At 44.3% G+C, this 19,265-nt stretch overlaps 1 protein-coding gene across 2 annotated transcripts in view; it reads left to right on the top strand.

Moving 5' to 3' along the window:
* Positions 1-19,265, top strand: part of COL14A1 (collagen type XIV alpha 1 chain) — a 393,953-nt gene that overhangs the window by 77,795 nt on the left and 296,893 nt on the right. For both annotated transcript variants that reach the window (XM_033933023.1, XM_033933024.1), the window contains exons 4-5: positions 9,506-9,649; positions 13,751-13,852. In XM_033933023.1, the coding sequence (XP_033788914.1) occupies positions 9,506-9,649; positions 13,751-13,852 (246 nt within the window). The remainder of the gene's footprint in view (positions 1-9,505; positions 9,650-13,750; positions 13,853-19,265) is intronic.

The raw sequence follows: 19,265 nt of genomic DNA, 5'->3' as shown, positions 1-19,265 counted from the left end.
CAGCCCTTCAAGTTCTCCAAGAAGACTGCCTTTACACTCGAGGCAAAATGCTTGAAATCAAAATCAATCTTTAAAATTAGTTTAGCCAGAGTTCCTCTGGCAAGAAAGAAGAGCCCCAAGCCTACAGAGAATTCTCCCCTCCCCCTCTTGGGGGCTATCTGAGTCTCTCTCTTGTGCAAATAATATAAAAATTTATTCTACTGTGAATATTCAGCTGGTAAGCTATTTTGTAGGCATCGCCAGCTTTATGTCCCCATATTCAGTACTGGGCCATATCCAGGCACCAGCATTGAATATCCAAGTTTGTGCGGCTATCTGTCTCTGATGTGGTTATAGTAATTGTGATATTCAGCACTTAACCACCTAAGCAAAGCTGGACAAAGTTTCCAAGTTTATTAAAACGTGGAGGGGCATAATAAAAAAAAATGTCTAAGTCCCTTTTTGGCCTAAGGCCCTAGGTGCCCAAAGTTGGCAGCAAGGAAATGTCCATTCTCGAAAAAAAGCGTCCAAAATGTGGTTTTGTTCAAGAATGGCCTACCTGTACATTCAGGAGTTTAATCGCCCGGATCACCACTACGTCTACCTTTAAGCCCCATTCTCGAAAAAAAATTTGCCCAAGTCCCAAACGGCCAAAACAAGATCTTTTAGGCGTGGGAGGTTCCAGTCCTTCGCCTAAAAGCATGATTCTTTAACCAGCGTCTGTCATAAGCACTGGTTAGAGAATAGTGACACTGTCTCCCCCCCCCCCCCCCAGCAATGATCGTGGCAGGATGGATGCCCAGTCATCCTTCTCGGCACCCACACACACACATAAACACAATTTTTGCTGGCAGGAGAGATGCCCAATCTCTCCTGCCAACACTCCCGAACCCTCCCGTGATCTTCCCTGAGAGGAGGAATGCACAATCCCTCCTGCCGTGATCCCCCGTGAACCCCCCTGCAAGCATCGCGGTAGGAGGGATACCCAGTCCCTTCTGCTGACATCCCCCATAGCCCCCAAAAGTTCACTGGCAGGAGGGATGCCCAGTCCCTTCTGCTGACACCCCCTACTCCCCCAAAAGTTTACTCCCAACCTCACCAGAACCCCCCTAACCCCACCCGTACCCCTACCCGGACCCCCGTAAACTAGTTTAGTTAGCCAGCTGGCCAGCTTCTGCCTCCAGCTGGCCAGCCAGCCTTCACTGGAATGGCGGGCCTGCCCCTTCCCGGTGCATCTTGGGATACGCCAGGGAGGGTCCTAAGGGCCTGATTGGCCCAGGTGCTTAAGTCCCCTCTTGTAGGAGGGGCCTTAGGCACCTGGGCTATCCAGAATCTTAGGCCCATCTCCCAGTGCATTCTGGGATGCACTGGAAGTGGCCTAAGATTCTGATTGGCCAGATCCCCTAGGCCCCTCCTATGGGGGTGGCCTAAGGGATCTTGCCAATCGGAATCTTAGGACACTCCAAGTGCATCCAGGAATGCACTGGGAGATGGGTCTAAGATTCCGGTTGGCCCAAGTGCCTAAACCTTAAGCGCCTGGGCCAATCAGGCCCTTAGGCACCTCTCCGGTGCAACGGGATGGGGCAGTCCTGCCATTTCAGTGAAGGCAGACCTGCCAGCCGGACGCAGGCAGGAGCCATCTGGCCGGCCAACTAAATCAGATTGGGGGGTCCGAGTGAGATTAGGGGGTCCTGTTGGGGTGGGCGGTTCTGGGTGGGATTAGAGGGTCCTGGTAGGGGTGGGTGGTCCAGGTGGGGGTGGGGGGAAACTTTCAGGGTGTGGTGGGGATGTTGGCAAGAGGGACTGGGCATTCTTCCTGCTGGTGAACTTTCGGGGGGACGGGTTGCCTGGGCCGTTGAGCTGATCGTGGCAGTTGCGATCAGCTCTGCGGCCCAATACAGAATTTATACCTGTTTTGACTTGGTCTAAGTCAAAACATATAAGTTCTGACCAGGCAACCTGTCAAACTAAGCATTAAAGTCTTTAACAAGCTGTATATGAAACAGGGGGGAGTGCACCTTGAAATAGCCTGCTTGGCGAAATATGATTGTGTCAGCAACGCGACAAAGCTAAGTTTCCTTAAGTTTTTTTCTGCTACAAAGTTTTAAAAATCATTTTGTTACTCAAAAATCATTTGGTTATTCAAACAACAATCTAACCATGTAATGCATTGCAAATATTTAAGCACTTGAATGCACTTAAAAAAATATACAAAAAACGGAACTAGTGAAAAGACACAGTGGAAGATCACTCAAACCCATTCGGTCCTATGAGTGTCATAAGAATAGCCTTACTAGGTCAGACCAATGGTCCATCAAGCCCAGTAGCCCATTCTCAAGGTGACCAATCCAGGTCACTAGTACCTGGCCTGGCCAAAAACACCAAGGCGTAGAAATATTCCATGCTACCGATACAGGGCAAGCAGTGGCTTCCCCGTGTTTTTCTCAATAACAGACTATGGACTTTTCCTCCTGGAACTTGTCAAAACCTTTCTTAAAACCAGCTACGCTATCCGCTCTTACCACATCCTCTGGCAACGCATTCCAGAGCTTAACTTTTCTCTGAGTGAAAAAAAATTTCCTCCAATTGGTTTTAAAAGTATTTCCCTGTAATTTCATCGAGTGTCCCCTAGTCTTTGTAATTTTTGACGGAGTGAAAAATCGATCCACTTGTACCTGTTCTACTCCACTCAGGATTTTGTAGACTTCAATTATATCTCCCCTCTTTTCCAAGCTGAAGAGCCCTAACCGTTTTAGTCGTTCCTCATACGAGAGGAGTTCCACCCCCTTTACCATCTTGGTCGCTCTTCTTTGAACCTTTTCTAGCGCCATTATATCTTTCTTGAGATAAGGAGACCAAAATTGAACGCAATATTCCAGATGAGGTCGCAAAGGGGCATTATAACATTCTTAGTCTTGTTAACCATCCCTTTTTTAATAATTCCTAGCATCCTATTTGCTTTTTGGCCGCCGCCGCACATTGGGCGGAAGATTTCATCGTATTGTCCACGATGACACCGAGATACTTGTCGTGGGCCCTAACCCCCAAGGTGGACCCTAGCATCCGGTAACTGTGATTCAGGTTATTGTTCCCAATGTGCATCACTGCATTTGTCCACATTAAATTTCATCTTGCATTTGGACGCCCAGTCTTCCAATTTCCTAAGGCCCGTCTGCAATTTTTCCACAAGATATTCTAATAATACTAGACATTTGATGAAATTCATTACTTTATTTATATAGGCAAGGTTTGAAAGTGAATTGGAAAATCTGTGCCTTTAAGACCTTTTTTAAAAAAAAGACTTTTTTCTGGTTTGAAAATGGTCATTTTCTCTACTAGATTTTAAACGTCTTTCCCCAAATGTCCAAAATCGGGTTTAGACGTCATATTGAAAATTCCCCTCTACATCTTTTTTGAGACATGTTGACCAGAATTATAAATAAGCCCCACTTATATCAAGCTGCACTGTCAAGCAATGCCAGCTAAATGCTGAGCTGCCCATTCTATTCCTATGGGCGACTCAGCATTTAGCTCTCACTGCTCAGCAGCCCGGCTTGCTGAACTGGGAGGGGGTGGCGGGGGAGGGGGGGGAAAGTTTGTAAATCTTTATCAAGTTTCAAGTTTCAAGTTTCAAGTTTATTAAAATTTGATGGTTCGCCTATTAAATCTAAGCGAATTACATAATAAAAAAATTATAATATAGAACAATAAAACAAGTTATTTTACATTAACAATTTTTAAGGTGCTACGACAAATTGACAATACAGACGAACTGTGAAACATTAGGAAAGAACATTAGGGAATAACTAAACTTTATAACTTTATAACTAAACTTGCCACAAAACGGTGCAACCTATTATCAACATATTGTTCCAAAAACATAAGCCTTTTTCCCTCTGTGGAACTAGGTAAACTACATAATGAGATGTCAGCTTGGTATTGGCCTTCCAAGTTTGTACTTGTTGAGAGTATATTTTGCCCTAGGGTCATAAGTAGTTCTGCTCCGTGAAACTATCTTTTGTACATTAGGAAATAAATAATAGAGTGGAATCTGGTTTACCTTTCATGGTTATCCTTAAGCAGAAGTGCCGGAGGAGAGGGTCAAGATACTCAATAACAAAAAAGTCATTATGGCTTTTAACATATTCTAAGATGTCTTTTTATGTCACTTTTCCTGATGAATAGAAACTGCTACAGATCTATCACTAGAAATATCTCTTTATAGTATGACTAGTCATTAAGCCCATTACATTAACGGGTGCTAGAATATATGTCTGTCTGTCTTTCTGTCTCTCTCCCTCCCACTGTCTCTCTCCCTGGCCCCTTTTCTCTGTCTTTCTGTCCCTCTTCCTGCCCCTGTGTCTTTCTTCCTTTCTTTCTGTCTCCCTCCCTCCTGCTGTCTGTCTGTCATTCTTTTCCTGCATTTCCCGTTGCAGCTGCAACAGCATTTCCCTCCCCCTCCAGGTCCCTGTGCAGCAGTAGCAACATTTTCCCCCACCCCCCTTCCCTACTCTTACCACGATGTGGCCTGCTCCTTTTGGCCACTCCCCCTTCCCTTCCCACAGTCTAGCCTGTTCCAAGGGCCCTCCCCCCCATTCCCTTAATGCTTTCCCCGCAGGCAGGCCCAGCTTCTCCCTGCACGTTACCTTTTTTTTCATTCTGTTGCCCTCCCTCGCGTGGCTGCCTGCCTGGTCCCATTGAGCGGCGAGCGGCTGGAGTCTTTTTTTTTTTGTCGGCGCTTCCCTGCCTGCCCCGCGGTCTGGCCTGCTCCGGGCGAGTGTCGCAGCGGCTCCTCTCGATCCCCGCCAGCATCGGAAGCCTTCTCCGACGCTGGTGCGACCCACGAGAGGAGCCGACACCGCGATCTTGTGGATAGCAGGGAGTCCAGCGCTGGCGGCCAGTCCTGCCGGCGAGTGTAGGTAGGTGCTGGGAAGCTTTAAGGCTGGGGACTCGCACTTGCGCACTCCTGCGGCCACGGACCTACATCTCACAGATCAGGGAAAATGGAATACGCAAGTAGGAGTGCGCATACGCGGCTAGGGTTTTATTATATAGGATTAATAGGAGACTTGTGAGACAGAATTTAGCCAGTTGTGCACCGGATTCAAACTTTTCACACATGCCCCAGAAAATCAGTGACAGAGGGGTTTACGCCCTATGTTCCTCCATTAAACTCTCTTCACTATCATAAAGAAGGTAATTCCGTAAAGGTCGCCTAAAGTTTGACACTAAAATGCTGGGTGTGAATGCTGAATCTGAAATTACGTGTGTTATTACCACTGTGGAATGCTTTCATAAGTCAGCATTTCAGCACTTAACTTTAGTCGTGAGCAATTTATGTCCCGCTGCATCCTGGCAGCTGCGCGCATAACCGAGAGTGTTTTATAAATTTAGCCCGGATTTTATCTAGGTCGCCCAAAGTTGGGTGCCGGAGTTTGTGCATAAAATCCATGTGTAACTTAATGAGGAGATAGCCGGACCTTTACTATGGAACTCGGTTCCAGATTCTATCCGTCCGACCTCAGATTTTTTGGCATTTTGGAAACATTTGAAAACCTTTTTTTTTTTTTTTTTTTCGACTTGCCTTTTCAAATTTGGTTACTTTGTAATCCTGTAATTGCTTGGCTTTTCATTTTAAGGTATATGTGTGTTTTTTTATTGTATGCTGTTATTTTAATAATCTGCTATGTTCTGTTTTATTATGTATGTAATGTTTTGTTTTAATTATATATGTATCGTTGTTATCCGCATAGATGGTTGATAAGCAGCCTACAAGTGTTTTAAATAAATAAATAGGCACCAATTCATCCCTTAATTGTTGCTAACTGGTGCATCATTTAAGTTGTGATGGATCTGTTAGGCACGAGTTGTGTGCTATGCCAGTATTTTTTAAAGATCAGGTGCCCTTTATAGAAAAGGGGCTCAGCACAGATCTTTTCAGTGCTATATATAGAATTCACCACATCCTATATAATAAAACGCTAGCTGCACATGCGCACTCCTATCTGCGTGTTCCGTATGTCTGTGGCCGCAGGAGTGCGCATGCGCGCTTAACAGACCCCACGCTCGCGGCAGCAGAAAACACTCCTTTGCCGGCTCCCCACTCGGTAAGGTTTTTTCGCCGGTCTGACCCTCCTCCCATCCCTTCACGACGTCTGACGGCTCACTTAGTCCTTTGCAACCACCCTTCCCTTCCCGCAGACCTGACTATGAACCTGGCGATTCCAGCAGCGTGTGCAGCAGTCTTCATACGCTGCTTCGGGCCCTTCTTCTGCCCTGATTTGCTCTGCCGTGTCTCTGATGATGTCATCAGGGACATGCCAGAGTAAGATGAGGTGTAAGATGAGGTGGTGTAGCGCAGATTTGGGGGATCAGTAGTTTCCCCCTCCCCCTTTTACAAAAGCGTAGTACGGTTTTTAGCGCCAGCCGTGGGGGGGGGGGGGTTAGTTTGTTCTGTTGTGGTAAATTGGTAGTTTTGGGGTTTTTTTTTCTTCTGTAATATCTTCTTATATGGAAATAGAATCTTTTATGAATGAACTTTAGTGTAAGGTCATACGAAGTGGCCTGAAAATCTGGAGAACTGACTGTAGGCAAACTTAGGTAGAAAACAAGTATCTGTATATAATATGTAAACTGCTTCGATTGTAACTACAGAAAGGTGGTATATTTATTTATTTTATTTTTCACACTTATAACCTGCCTACAAATAACCTCCCTCTTTTACAAAGGCGCGCTAAGCTTTTTAGTGCGTGCTAAACATGCGCCAAATTCTAACGCGTGCGTGTTATCCTAGCGCATGTGTTGATTTAGCGTGCGCTAAATCCACGCTAAAACGCATAACGCGCCTTTGTAAAAGAGGGCCTAAGCGGCGTATAATATGAGCGTACGCAGTAAAAGGAAAAAAGAAGAACAGCCCGAGTCCATTTTACAGCTTAGCATATCTTTTGCATAGATTCTTTCAGTCTTGAGACGCTTAATCTGCCAATAGGAAGGCTTTTATGTACAAATGTGTTTTTTTAACAGTTTTTTTTTTAAGGTGCAACAGCGCAGAGGCGTTGGAAGAGCATTCCACAGCTTAGGCCCTATTACAAAAAGTGCAAGTAGTCATAGCGTGTTGTATGCACTGTAAATCAGGCATAGCTGCACATTTCTCCTCACCGATCCGTAAGTCTCTCCTTGCAGTGTAAAATTGTGTCACAGACTTAAAGGGGAAGCGGCGCAGGGCAAGCTTTGAAAAACGAAGCCCCTCTTCTACAAAACCGCGCTGAATGACCCGTGCTGCTCCTGACGCTCATCGAGTTCCTATGAGCGTTGGGAGCGGCGCGGGCTATTGAGCGCGGCTCTCTGCGTTAACCCTTTCAGGACCCTAAGGATCGTGGGCCAATTTTTGTGGTTTTGACGACATTTTTATGGTAAAAAGGGCTTGCAGATGCCAAAAAATTGATTTTTTTTTTGTGAAATATCATTATTTTTATTTTAAAAAAATCACACTTCTGGCTTATGGACAGTGTGGCGAGTGAATCTTCTCGTCAATCTGGCAACGACGCTAATGAATGAATGTCGGGAACCAGTTTGTTTACATAAAGGCAGTATCATATGGAATCTGTACATATCAAATTTAGAACTGTAGGCTATCCCAATCAAAATTTATAGGATTTTAAAGTTATGGGACAAATATGTCCCTTGGTCCTGAAAGGGTTAAGAACCGCTAGCGTGGTTTCATAGAAGAGGGGGTAAATATAGCATCTTATACTGTATACGAAATTGCACGGGAGGCGTGATTCTGCAAACGGCGCCATAATGGTGCTGTTTTGTAGGTGGCCACCGATGATGGCACTTTATCTGGAACCTGGCCCTGGAACTGTACATGATTTATAAAGAACGAAGGGAAAAGAATTGATGTGTTTGCATTCTTCAGTTTATCATTGGATTCAACTAAAGCTTTTGCTGCGTCTCCCAAATACCTAAAGCAGTGGTTCTCAGCCAGTCGGGTTTTCAAGATGTCCCTAATGAATGGTGACGGGTCAAAAGCGCGCGAGGAGAAAGGCGCGCCGACAACCGAGCGTGGACAACTGAGCGCAAGGCTCAATCGCGCCGAAGAAAACCCGTATTTTAAAGGGCTCTGATGGGGGATGTGGGGGGGGGAACCCCCCCTCTACTTAATAGGGATCGCGCTGCCTCATGCTGCCATGTTGGGGGGGGTCGTGGGGGGGTGTAACCCACCACATTATACTGAAAACTTAACTTTTTCCCTAAAAAACAGGGAAAAAGTTAAGTTTCCAGTATAATGAGGGGGGTTACAATAATAATAATAACTTTATTTTTGTATACCGCATTACCATGGAAGTTCTATGCGGTTAACAAATGAAGAGGCTGTACATTTACAGTGAAGTTACAATTTTTTTTTTTTGGTATAGCAACATTTTCAGCGACGCTACATTTACGGTGAAGTTATTTTTCAGCTAGGTTACAAATTGCAGAGAAGTTACATTTGCTGTAAGTTACATATATATAGCGGAGTTCATACAGTAGTATTACATACAGCGGTGATACATACTGCGGTGTTCGATAAGGCAGAGCAGAGGCATTTAGTATGGGAGGTAACGAAGAAGGGGTGATTAGTTGGATAGGGTGATCCATTTAGTTTAACCATTTGGTGGCTGACAAGATTGGAGGAGTCGAGAGTCTGAGGTAAGTCAAGGTCCGAGGAGGAGGCAAGGAAGAGGGGGGGGAGAAGTTAGAGGAATTTATCAAAAAGGTAGGTTTTGATTGACTTCCTGAACATTTGGTAGGGGGGGGGGGAATTGGAGATGAGTGCAGTGAGGCATTTGTTCCATTTGCCCGCTTGGAATGCTAGGGATCTGTCGAGGAATTTCTTGTAGAGGCAGCCTTTCAGGGAAGGAAAGGAAAACAGGTAGGTGTTTCGTGTACGAGAGGGGCCTGCAATTTCAAGGTGCTCGGATAGGTAGATTGGAGAAGAGCCTGCTAGGGTTTTGAAGCAAACCCCCCAAAACGCTAGCGCAATCTCTATTAAGTAAAGTGGGGGGGGGGGTTCCCCACCAACACCCCCCCGTAGGAGCCATTTAAAATACGTTTTTTCTTTGGCGCGATGAAGTCCTGCGCTCAGTTGTCCGCGCTCGGTTGTCGGCGCGCCTTTGTCCTCGCGCGCTTTAGACTATGAACCCTAATGAATAGGCATGAGAGAGATTTGCATATAATGGAAGTGACAGATATGCAAATCTCTCTCATGCCTATTCGTTAGGGATATCTTGAAAACCCGATTGGCTGGGGGGTTCCCCAGGACAGGGTTGACAACCACTGACCTAAAGCCACCACTGCATGATTTTGAATATCCCTATTAGTAGTTATTAGTAGGTATCACTTTCAAACTGTACCCTAAATATTGAAACTTGATATAACAAAAAAACCCGTGTGTTATATTGGTTAGAAAAAGCCATCGTTGGTATATTTATGATTGTGATGCTATTGTGGTTCAGGCTTGATTTGTGTTGCTTTTTCATTTCAGAGGGGAAAACCAACCAATTGATCCTTCAGAGTAATGCAACTAGAGCAATTATCCAAGGTCTCATACCAGAACAACGCTACAAGGTTTACATCACTGCATATACTGAAGACAGAGAGAGCAAGCCAGCTGAAGGTCACTTTAAATGTAAGTAACTCAACAGGAATCCACTTCAAAATTATTTATAAATGCTCATCCAGGAGGGTGTCTCCTTCCAACATGATTCATGTTTCACATTCCGCTTTATCCATTTTGAAAGGAACCATGCACGAAAAAGTGAGCTGTTGAACAAGGAGATCTTCCCAGGATGGAGCGGAGCGTGAAACATGAATTCACACCCAGAAGGAGATGTCTCCCTGAATGTGCATTTGTAAATATTTTTGAAGCGGATTCTTGTTGAAGATTAGTGATTGACAATGTCTTTAAAGTTTCTTTTTTTTAATAATTTTTATTATTTTATTAAATTACAATAGTGTAATGCAGTAAATTGACAACATGAAAATATTATAAGAAAACACTATTACAAGCAGAAAGTATAGAATCATAACTATAACCGCCCCCCTTCCATCAATTATTGATAGTAACAATATTAAACATCTTAATAAGAAGATTCAATATCTATGTTAATCAGTATCTATCCCTACCCAACCCTCCCGCCCATCCCAACCCAGATGTGTAATGAAAAAACTCAGAAGGCAAAAACTCAGAAGGTTCAAATGATCACAAAAAATTGGAAAAATCATGATAGGTTAAATTACACGTTTTGGTGGACTAATATAGATGGTGGACTACATATAGATTTGAAAGAGTAACGCAGAAAGTTCAGGAAGTAGTGTCCTATTTAACAAAATTTGGAATCCATTGGCATTATTTGCGAATGCAAATTAAAGTTTCTTTGAGCATCATTGGTTAATGATTTACTCCTTTATGCTGGTTTTCACAAAGCTGCGTTAGAGGTTTTTACCGCGGGCAGGCAAGGTAAATGTTCCAACACTGATAGAATTCCTATGAGTGTCAGAGCATTTACCTCGCTGGCCAGTGGTAGAAACCTTTACTGTGGCTTTGTGAAACGAGCCCTTAATAATTGTAATAATTGAATTTTGTTTTTTGAATGGACACCATTGTCCCACAAACTTTTTGGCGCTGCGACACACTAAACCTGGTGCCCTGGCCGGAAGGCATCCAGAAATGCACAGATGTCGACGCGATGATGTCATGTGCATGGATGACATCATCACGTCGATGTCTAAGCATGCGCGGAGACCCTCCGGGCGCGACCCTGAACCTGTCACTTCAGGTGAAGGGGAGATGCGGGGAGAGGAGGAGAGACGCCGGCGAAGAGGTGAGTCATCGGCGCTGGCTGACTGCCTACAGGACGTGCCTTTCGCCGTGAGAGACGCTTCCTGTAAGCAGTCATCCAGTTCCGGCGCCGGCATCTCATCTCCTTGCTGACATCTCAGGGCATGCCTAGAATCTGCTGTGGCACACAGTTTGCGATACACTGCTCTACACCAAACAATTTTTGATCTAAGATGATTGTGGGGCATATATCACGTAGAGGAATTATGAATAAAGGCCCATATTCTATAAACGGCACCAGTAGCCGCACTTCTGACGCCTATCTTAAGCAGCAAAGCCATTTGATACTCCCCCCCCTTAAAATTATTTCAAACAAAAAACATAGGCGCTTGGAGGCGCCTACAAACTCGGCACCTAGGTCGAATTTTCGGCAGCACCTATGGACACCCAAGGCCAAAAATAGGTGTGGCGTCCTCAGGCACCACCGTAGATGCGATTCGTGTCAAACACAGGCACTGAAAATGTAGGCTTTGAAAACCCTGGCCTATATTTCCGCCGCCTGTGTTTGCTAGCTGTGATTCCACAAACGGCGCTCTTCTGTGATTGGCACACGATCAACGGCCATCTTTTAGGCGCCTGCCGACACCAGCGCCGTTTATAGAATCCAGCCCAAAATGTTTTGCCTCTAGGAGTTCCCTCTAAAGCTCCACAAAAAACTCAACATTTAAAATGATGTAATTATTTATTTATGTTATAAAGGGGTATAATCTTTGGATCTGTACATTGATTTGAACTTACCTCTTCAACTGAATATTTTTGAAATTGGTGCCTTGGATGTTTGGGCTTGATGTGTACAACTTACAGCATTCTGTAAGTTATACACATGAGTAGGAGACCCATCCATGTCTACACTCCCTGTGCAGTTACACATTTATTTATTTAATTTTCTATATTGTTCTCCCAGGAGAGCTCAGAATAGTTTTTACATGAGTTTATTCAGGCACTCAAGCATTTTTCCCTGTCCGTCCTGATGGGCTCACAATCTATCTAACGTACCTGGGGCAATGGGGGGGGGGGGGGATTGAGTGACTTGCCCAGGGTCACAAGTAGGGTTACCAGATGTCTGGATTTCCCTGGACATGTCCTCTTTTGGAGGACATGTCCGGGCAGCTTTTCAAAACCCGGCACTTGCTCCAGGTTTTGAAAAGCTGTTCAGATTGGGGCTGAGTCTGCAGCGCATCTGTGCATGTGACATGATCATATCACATCTGCATATGTACTCCAGCCCAGAGATGAGGTTTGTGTGGGGCTGGGTTTGAGGGGGTTGGGGCCACACATCCTCTTTTGCCTGATGGAAAATCTGGTAACCCTAGTCACAAGGAGCCGTGGGCTGTAGCATTAACCACTGCAACACACGCTCCCCCTTATAAATCAACACCTAGTGCACTTATGCATATAAATCCAACTTTCCTGTGTGTATACACTACAGAGCATGCATAACTACATGTTTGCAGTTATAAAATTGCTCCTCATATTTGTACCTGAGACAATAGAGTGTCAAGGGGCTCTTTTATGAAAGTTTAGTGCATGCTAACAGACATTAGCACCCACTCTGTAGGTCACAATATTCTTACAATACAAACCCCAGTTATCCATGCTGAGTATACTGCCTAATTCCTGCCTGGATACAACACTTCATCTCGTAGAAGGAAGAAGGCTTCAGAAGCCACGGGGAGAAGTATTACCCCAGGAGCTGGGAAGGAAGGAACTACGTGTACACACAGGCTCCCCTGCAAGCTTCTATCATAGGTCGCTGGAAAAACCTCCTTTTTTGTAATAGGTGTAGATTTCAAACGTAAATTTTATGCGTAAATTTTAAGCATAAGCTTTGCATGTACTGAAATTTGAAAAAATGTAAAATATGCAAAAAAATGCTTATCTTAATGCTGGTTTTCTCTCGCTGTCACCGCAGACTATAGCCCGCAATGAACAGCACTTGGGAAGTCATTGAACTCTTTAATACCTGAAGTGCAAGATTAGATTATAAGGCCCTCCGGGGACAGAGAAATGCCTGCTTTTGCATATGTAAATGCCAGATTTTGCATATGTAAAATCCAGACCCATAGACCTGCCCCCAGGTCAGCCCAGTTCCACCCATCCCTGCTCCGTTATGCCATGCCCCGGCCTCATCCCTAGCCCCGCCCTTAACCCCCGCCCCCTCAGCCTGCTCGTCTAGATTGGGAGGGCATCCATGCAAGCGCGGATGCGAAGTTATGATGTCACACGCATGTGCGTGTATGTGACGCCCCTCCCGACACAATCTGCTTTTCAAACTCCGGACAAAATAAATCCAGTTAAATCCGGGACATCTGGCAACCCTAGCTTTAACTGGCCTTAAGCTGCAATTGAAAAGGCCTAAACTAAATTCCAAATTCCTTTATTACGCATGGGGTTAGCAGCAATCAGATGTCTTATAGCTGCTTATTGGAAACAGCCCCAGATACCAGATGAATATGAATGGAGAGTGAAACTCTCAATGATAGGAAAGATGGAAATTTATGTAGCTAAACGTCGAGGGTACTACCAACAATCGTTACAAACTTGGACTGTCATCACCAAGAAACTGAATTTATTGAATTTATAGAATTATGAAGAGATCTGGATCCTAATATATATTTAATATTAGGGGGGAGGGAGGGATTTGATATAATATAATAAAAGAATGTATTTATAGCTATTATGTTTATGGATATATATATTGTTAAAATGGATTTTCTATTTTGTATGTTTTAATTATGTTTAAATTTCAATAAAAAGAGATAACAAAAAAAAAACAAAAAACAAGGATTCCACCTTCCCTCATCTTCTATGTTCCTTAAAGTTCTATGAGAAGCTTCACCTTAAGTGGTCAGCTAAGAAGATTCTGACTGTTCTTCTTTATTTTTCCAGTTAAGGAAACACCACCACCAGCACCACCCAGAAAGAACGCAACTGCTTCAAATAAAACCAAATTCAGGGACATAGGATATGGGAGAAATTCGCTTGCAGAAGGTCAGATCTTTTAACATATTTCTTCTTGGAATTCTGATGACAGCTCTAACAGGATCGTGTACAGAGTGCTTAATGATTCCTTGTCCACACACTTGTTGCTGATTGAAAGTATGTTACCTGCTTTTCTGCCTAAATCAAATTTGTCTTACTCTGATTGCTTATGCCAGTAAATTTTGGGAGACCTATGAGACAATGCTAACTCTGCCTTTGGATAGGTGAAGGTAAATATTTATGCCTTATGGGGCAATTCCATAACTGGGCACCACAGGTTAGATGCCTAGATGTAGCAAGCTGAGTGCTAATTCTATAATGGAATCTGGGTGCCAAGATTCTATTATAGAATGTTAGCATAAGTTGGAATCTATAGGCCTGATAGTCTAAGAACAGCGATCAGCTTCTGCTGGCTGTTGCCGGCATTAAAATAAACCCAGAAATTCAGTGCCGGGCCTTGTCTGGGCACTGGAATTAAGAACATAAGAATAGCCTAACTGGGTCAGACCAATGGTCCATCTAGTCCAGTATTCCGTCTTCGCGGAGACCAATCCAAGTCACAAGTACCTGGCGAAAACCCAAATAGTAGCAGCATTCCAGAGCTGAGATTGTGATTAGAGAATGACATGGGAATACATTTTTTCCCCGTCCCCGTGGGAACTCATTTTTCTGTCCCATCCCGGCGAGTTCTTTTCCTGCCCCCGCCCCTGCCCCATTTCTGCATGCTCTGTCCTTATCTGCTCAAGCCTGAAATACTTTAAAATCATGTGTTTGAGGCATGTGCAGTTAAGACAGAGCTTACAGGAATGGGACAGCGACAAAACTTGCGGGGACGGGGCGGAGAAATTGAGTTACTGCGGGTACGGGGACAAATTTGTTCCCATGTCATTCTCTAATTGTGATGTCACAATGCCTCATTCCACCAATGCCTAAGAGCCAACCTTCTCAGTGATGTCACAATGGCTTGATTATCCCATACTCGGCTCACATAAGAACATAAGAATAGCCTTACTGGGTCAGACCAATGGTCCATCTAGCCCAGTATCCTGTCTTCGCGGAGGCCAATCAAAGTCACATTCCATGCGTCCCATGTCTGTCTCAACAGCAGACTATGTATTTTTCCTCCAGGAATTTGTCCAAACCTTTTTTAAAAACAGCTACATTAACTTCTCTTACTACATCTTCTGGCAGAGCCACATATGGGCTGATTCTATAAATCAGTGTATTGCAAACTGTGTGCCCTGGAGGATTCCAGGTATGCCCCGAGATGCCGGAGAGAAGAGGCGCCGGCTTAAAGGAGACATGAGAGGCACGTCCTATAGTCAGTCAGCCAGCGCCGGCGCCTCTCCTTCTCACTGTCACCTCTGCTCCTTCTCCTCACCTCTCCTTCTGCAGCACCCCTCTCCTCCATTGGCAGTAATAGGAGGCTCAGGGCTGCGGCTGGAGGACATCCGCGCATGCAACGACATCAGTGTGATGACATCTGTTCATTTCCGAGTGCCCTCCAGCCGCAGCCCCGAGATTAGTGTGGCAGTGGCTTAAAAAGTTTGCGATACACTGCTATAAATGGTGCCTAACCGCTCCTAACTTCTAGGCGCCAGTCAGTGCTGTTGTCAATAAACCACTAAGGGCCCCTTTTACGAAGCCGCGGTAGCGGCTTTACGCGCGCGACTTTTAATCACGCGCTACCCCCGTGCTAGCCGAAAAACTGCCTGCTCAAGAGGAGGCGATAGCGGCTCGCGCGGCCGGCAGTTTAGTGCACGCTATTACACGCGTTAAACCGCTACCGCAGCTTCGTAAAAGGAGTCCTAAGTGTCGTTTATAGAGTCACACCAAGCAGCTCCTAAGCGGACTTAGGCACCACTAGGCGTCCTAGAGGTGAGCGCTGGTATATTAGGCCAGGCTTTATTTCCCAGTGCCTAACTCAGATGCCTAGCGATGCCTAAGTCTGCCAAGCCTATTCTCCGCTCCCTAACCACGCCTACTTTTCAGATAGGCTTCATTAGTAGTTGGAGGGTGCCTTGGTTTAGGCATCATTAGACGCCATGCGGATATCCATGCGCCAACTAAATTGCCAATTAAAAGAAATAGGTTTTTAATGGGGTTTTTTTTAAAACAATTGAATTGCGCGTGGATTTAAGTTAGGTATCACTGGATGTCCTCAATGTTGGTGCCCTACAGCGCTTAACTTAGGCGCATGTTATAGAATCAGGCCCCTATTGTATAGCCAGTTAATTGTCATCTTCAGCACTTAACTGGCTATGGGTCACCTCTACAGAGCGATGTGGGGACAAAGATTCATCCCCCATCCCCTCACTGTCCTCGCATTTTCATCCCTGTTCCCTCACCATCCCTGCAGCTATAGAGTAATTACCTTTCTATCTCAGAGAAGAACAAAATCTCGATCGCTTTAAGAGCTCCCTGAAGTCCTTTTTATATATATATTCAAGCTTAAGACCTTATATATAATTCAAGCTTATATATATTCAAGCTTAAGTCCCTCATGTCCTTTTTATATATATTCAAGCTTAAGTCCCTCATGTCCTTTTTATATATATTCAAGCTTAAATATTAATTGTATGATGTTTCTTTTTAAAGAAACATGAACCTCAGGAGGCATCAGACATTTTCCCTTTTAGCCCTTTTTGTGCTTCCTTGGTTTGTTTTCTTTTTTATAACTATTGTATTTCGACCCCTGCCCCTGTTGTATCATGTTGGTCCTTATTTGGTTTGGTGTATGTTCTTAATTTGTAATTCGATTTCTATCCCATCCTCCCGGGAGCTGAGAACGTGTTACAAGCAAACGTTCACAGTAGGTTACATCGGATAGAACATTTGACAATCCAGTAACTTAAGGACAAGCCTGGAGGTAGGGGTATTCATAGAAAACTCCAGGAGAAGTTGTGGTAAATTGGACCCGAGGAGCCGCTAACTAGTGATTGTTGGAAGGGGAGAATTCAGAGGAGATTGTCTGCGGACGGACCTTCAGTTGAAGGGAAAGGTCTTCACATCTCTTAGGAAAGCTATCAGCGAGTTCTGTGACCTGAATTGTCGGGGGTGGAGATAGTTCCAAAGCTGGGGGACGAAGTGACTGTAGAAGCGTTTGAGGGCGGTTTCCATCAGAAGAGACCTTCCTAGGGGGGGGGGGGGGGTGATGCACAGTCGTCTCTCAGTTTCAGAGTGGAGGGGGAGGGTGGGGGTGTACAGGCGTGGCTTGGATCTTATATAGGCTGGGGTGATGGCATGGAATCTTTTATGTGCTATTACAAGGGCCTTGAATATGCAGCGTTTATTGATTGATCCATCCTCCCCCCCCTGGAACCATAGAGAGATCTCCCTCAGTGTACAGGGTGTTGGTAGAAGAACAAGGATAACCAAGCCCTGTAGCTCCTTTTCTCTCCCCCACCCCAAAGATTACAGTTTGCTCTTTTAATTCTTTACTCTCTGTCTTCTCCCAGGAATGAATAGGAGTCTCCCTCAGTACACTGGGTTTTGACAGGAGAATCAGGATCAACCAAAAGCCAGCGATCTGCTCTCTTATTCCCTTTTTTATCACACCCCCTCCCACCCAGGCAAAGGGCTTCCAACTAGAGAATGACATGGGGACAAATTTGTCCCCCGTCCCCCGCAAGAATTCAATTTCCCCATCCTGTCCCCATGAGTATTGTCGCTGTCCCTGCCCCTACCCCATTCCCTTAAGCTCTACCTTAACTGCACAAGCCTCGAACACTTATGATTTTTTAAATGTTTGAGGCTTATGCAGATGAGGAAGGCGCTTGCAGGAATGAGGCAGGGACAAGGACAGGAAAAGTACTCGCTGGGACGGGACAATGAGTTAATCACTAACAAGGTGCAGAAGATGATGAGGTGAACTGGAAACATCCACAGTAGCAAATCACCCCAGTTCCGAGTGTCCAGTATGGATAGAAGTCTAAAGGGTCTCCAACACCCACTCAATTGCACACAAATTGTGTATTTCAAATATACCAGTGGGTAATGATACTCGTCCTTGACCCTTATTTTCACCTCCTCCTTGATGTCTTCCTTAATACTTATTGTTGTTTTATAATTAAATAAACCAAATTAAAAGAAACATCACAACAAAAAGTATTTTCACTTATCTTTTAATGTGCCCCGACGGGACCCGTTTCGCCACATAAAGGCTTTTTCAAGGGTTCTTAAGGAGCTCACTTAAGTGTCCTTTCTCTCCTGGGGCTACTTCCAACTCCATCCACTTCCCCTTTCTATCCACTCACATAAAATCTCAGTGACTTTCTGAAAAATCCAACACCATTGAGCTTGAGGCAGAAGCTTTTTTTTTTTTTTTAAATGGGGGGGGTCATATATGTTAGTGCTGGGAGGAGGGGTAGAAAGAAAGCAGAGGAGGTGGCAGTGGGCAGATGCTCTCCCTTCTGCTTAAAATGAGTCACAATAGTTGTCATGTACCTTTTCTTTTTATCTGTCCTCCTTACACATCCAGGGTGGGAGGGAGGGGGATGGGAAAACATTATAATTATTATTCATTATATCTATTTTATTGAAATTATACATGTGGTTTTATTTTCATTAGTTAAGGGGAGGAGGGGGGGTTAAAATGTTTGTTGTTGAAATTTTTGTATATTTAAAGTGCTTTTGTGTGATTCGTTTATGTTTAAATTCACTATATTGCACTGTTAATAATTGAAAACTAATAAAGATTTAAAAAAAAAAAAAAAAGAAGGAGGTACCTTTTAACCATCTGTTATCAAGCTTAGTAGAGACTAGTTGCTCGATAATACCTTATGCATTTTAGGTTCCTTTTTACAAAGCCGTGCTAGCGGGCTTAACGCGTGCGACTTTTCATCACGCGCTAACCCCCGCGCTGGCTGAAAAACTACCGCCTGCTCAAGAGGCGGTAGCAGCTAGCGCGGCCGGTGGTTTAGCGCGCGCTATTACGTGCGTTAAACCGCTAGCGCGGCTTTGTAAAAGGAGCCCTTTGTCATAAAGAAAGATGTTTGTTTGCTAATCTTTAACAACAAAAGTTACTACTGTACTCCTACCTGAATCTAGCCTGCTGGGATAATCTCTCCCTTCCTGTTTTCTACACAGACTCTTTTGTGTGTAAGATTTTCACCATGAAGCTACAATAATCCGTTCTTTGATGGTTGCCTTAACTTCTCATTCGCTCTCTCTTTTTTAAATAACTGGATTGAACCTTAAACGCACTTGAACAATCTTGTCCACAATAGATGATGTGGTTAACCAGTTACTATTTTACCTTCGGGAATGTTAACTCACCCTTAATTGGTTCAACCACACCTCAAATACCTCTTAAATACCAACGAATACTTTCAAATATTAAAAATAAATAAATAAATGGGGGAAAACAGCTTCTAAGGCTTTCTTTTGTGCTTTTTGGACTGTTGCTTCTCTCTTTTGCTAT

This window comes from Geotrypetes seraphini, chromosome 2 (genome assembly GCF_902459505.1).
Source record: "Geotrypetes seraphini chromosome 2, aGeoSer1.1, whole genome shotgun sequence".
Classification (NCBI taxonomy): Eukaryota; Metazoa; Chordata; class Amphibia; order Gymnophiona; family Dermophiidae; genus Geotrypetes; species Geotrypetes seraphini.
Note: the sequence above shows the minus strand (reverse complement) of the source record. Positions and strands in the feature narration are given on the sequence as shown.